Source organism: Nothoprocta perdicaria, unplaced genomic scaffold, assembly GCF_003342845.1.
Source record: "Nothoprocta perdicaria isolate Ctin4 unplaced genomic scaffold, notPer1 scaffold_357, whole genome shotgun sequence".
Lineage (NCBI taxonomy): Eukaryota > Metazoa > Chordata > Aves > Tinamiformes > Tinamidae > Nothoprocta > Nothoprocta perdicaria.
Genome location: NW_020455596.1, coordinates 539,364 through 542,230, shown reverse-complemented (window position 1 = coordinate 542,230; position 2,867 = coordinate 539,364). Strand labels below are relative to the sequence as shown.

The 2,867-nt window shown below is 65.9% G+C and overlaps 1 protein-coding gene across 1 annotated transcript in view; it reads right to left on the bottom strand.

The window, feature by feature from the left end:
- Positions 1-1,211: 1,211 nt before the first annotated feature.
- The window catches only part of LOC112951563, a 14,293-nt gene continuing 12,637 nt past the window's right edge, over positions 1,212-2,867 (bottom strand). The window contains exon 8 of the mRNA XM_026044270.1: positions 1,212-2,172. Coding sequence (XP_025900055.1) covers positions 1,297-2,172 — 876 coding nt within the window. The 3' untranslated portion in view covers positions 1,212-1,296. The remainder of the gene's footprint in view (positions 2,173-2,867) is intronic.

Genomic DNA, 2,867 nt, shown 5'->3' with positions numbered 1-2,867 from the left:
CTGGCCACCACCGAGAAGAGCTCGGCCCCTTCCTCCCTCCATCCTCCCTCAGGTACTTGTCCATGTTGATCAGTTCTCCATTCAACCTTCTTTTCTCCACGTTGAACAGGCCCAGTTCTGTCTCTCCTCATACAAGAGATGCTCCAAGCCCTTCATCATCTTTGTGGCTCCCCGCTGGACCCTCTCTCGTCCCCCTTGTCCCGGGGAGCCCAGAGCTGCCCCCAATGCTCCAGGTTTGGCCTCCCCAGGGCTGAGCAGAGGGGCAGGATCAGGATCCCCTCCCTGCCCTGCTGCCAATGTCCTACCAATGCAGCCAGGAGCCCCTTGGCCTCCTTGGCCTCCAGGGCCCTGCTTCCTGACGGGTATCTCGTTGTCAATGCGGCCGCATGCGGGTTCTGCACAGCTTGCCCTGGCCTCCGTTCTGCCGGCACGGGGGAAGCAGAGCGCTCCGGGCGCCGGCCGCACGTGTCCAGCGCGGCCAGCTGCCGGGCCTGGGCTGCAGGCTGGAGCAGGGAACACGCCAACGCTCCCCTCTGGAACCCACCTCTCCTCAGGCTGCAGCTGCTCCTCAGCGACCTCCCAAAAGCCACGACTTGCTAATGAGTCACCCAAGCTTAAAAACGTGTCCACTCGAGTGTCAGCAGCTGCCCAGGGATGCCCGTTCCAGGTGAGCCCATGGCACTGGGCACACCAACAAACCCGACCTCACAGCATGTGGCTTTCCATACAATGGAGCCAGGAGTTCATCTCCCAGCTGGGAAGGGCGCAGGACATGGAAGGGATCCAGGAGGAGCGGGGCGGGCTGAGAAAGAAGCTGCTGGGGCCGCTGTGGGAGCGGGGAAGCAGTGCCTCCGAGGGCAGCACCGCGGGGAGGCGCGCGGGGCTGCGCTCACGGGCACGGCTGTGGCGTGGAGGCCACGCGCTCGCCGCGGCCTCCAGGCACAGGCGAGGCCGTAGAGGAGGCTGCAGCGTGGGAAGCACCCGGGAGAGAGCAAGTCTGCCACGTGCGCACGTCCGCGGCAGCGGGGCCAGCGCGGGGCTGCCGAGACGGGCGGGTCGGAGCAGCTGCCCTGGGAGCAGCGGCTGCGCCGTGCAGCCTGGAGGAGGCACAGGGGGATGTGATGGACGGGGTGGAGAAGGTGGAGCGGCTCCCCGGGACACGATACGAGGCAAGAGGCCAAGGCCAAACAGAGGAAACGCCGTTAAATGGAAGGAAAAGCTCTCTTTATTGGGAGCACTAGAACAGCGCAGGGAGGATGTGGAGCCTCCACCCTGAGGAAGCTAGAAGCGGGCTAGTCACGGCCCGGGCAACCAGCTCTGCGTGGGACCCAATTGTCCCCGGAAGTCCCTGCCAGCCTCAACTGCTCTGCCCGTGCCCCTAATAAGGAAAACAAGGAAAACCACAGCAACAACGAGGAGAATTATGCCGCCAACCAGGAGGACGATCTTGTACGGCACGGGGCGGCGTTTCCCGCTCTGCTCCCTGGCTGCTCTGTACTGCTCCATGCGACACAGCACCTTCTCCTCGGTCAACGAGGCCTCCAGGTAGAGCTCGTTTTGGAAGCAGCCGCCCCCGTTCTCCTGCACCAGCCTTTGGACCATGCCCAGCAGCTGAGCGACCTGCTGGTCCCGCGCGGCGCCCGTGGTGCTGTTGCTGAAGCCGCAGTACCGGTTCCCACAGCGCTGCAGCAGCTCTCGGAGAGCCCTGTTGTCCGCATAGCGCACGTAATCGTGCAGCGAGCCCCCCACCAGATCCTCCACGCGTGTGAACAGGACGATCGTGTGCCTCAGAACTGTAGGTCCAAAGATGTCCTGCAGAGCCTGCACGGCCGCCTCGTCCTCCGCCGTGAAGCGGCCCAGCTGCGTCACCAGCAGCAGTGCGTGGGGCCCGGGCGAGGACAGCTCAATGCAGCGGATGATCTCTCCGTACAAGCCACCGCTGCGAGAGCTCAGGTCAAAAATACTGGCCGTGTCGACCACGGTGACGTCCCTGCCGTCCCGGCGCCGCTGCGCTCTCGCGCAGCTCGTGGTCACCGGCTGTGGCGCCAGCCTGGACTCGAACACTGCCTCTCCGAGGAGCGTGTTCCCGGTGGCGCTTTTCCCGCTGCCGCTCTTCCCGACCAGGAGCAGCCGCACCGGGAGCATGGCGGGAGCGGCGCCGTCGGGGCCGCGCTGCACAAACGAAAGCGGAGGCGGTTGCGGTTAGTGCCGCGGTGCGGAGCTTCCCGGCCCGCGGCGCCCGCCCCGCCAACGACGCCGGCCCCGCGGCTTCGCGCAGTCCCTGGCCCCCGCGCCCGCCCCTGCAGCCGCATGCCGGCTCCTGCACGGCACTCACAGCCCCCCGGGGCTCCCCTGCTGCTGTGCAAGCTCCCCCACCAGTATAAACCATTGCACTTGTCCCTGCCCAGGGCCCCGGGGCTGCCCTGTTGCTGTGCAAGCTCCCCCACCAGTATAAACCATTGCACTTGTCCCCGCCCAGGGCCCCAGGCTGCCTTGCTGCTGTGCAAGCTCCCCCACCAGTATAAACCATGCACTTGTCCCTGCCCAGTGCCCCGGGCTGCCCTGCTGCTGTGCAAGCTCCCCCGCCAGTATAAACCATTGCACTTGTCCCTGCCCAGTTCCCTGGGGCTGCCCTGCTGCTGTGCAAGCTCCCCCACCAGTATAAACCATTGCACTTGTCCCCGCCCAGGGCCCCGGGCTGCCCTGCTGCTGTGCAAGCTCCCCCAACCAGTATAAACCATTGCACTTGTCCCCGCCCAGGGCCCCGGACTGCCTTGCTGCTGTGCGAGCTCCCCCGCCAGTATAAACCATTGCACTTGTCCCCGCCCAGGGCCCCGGGGCTGCCCTGCTGCTGTGCAAGCTCCCCC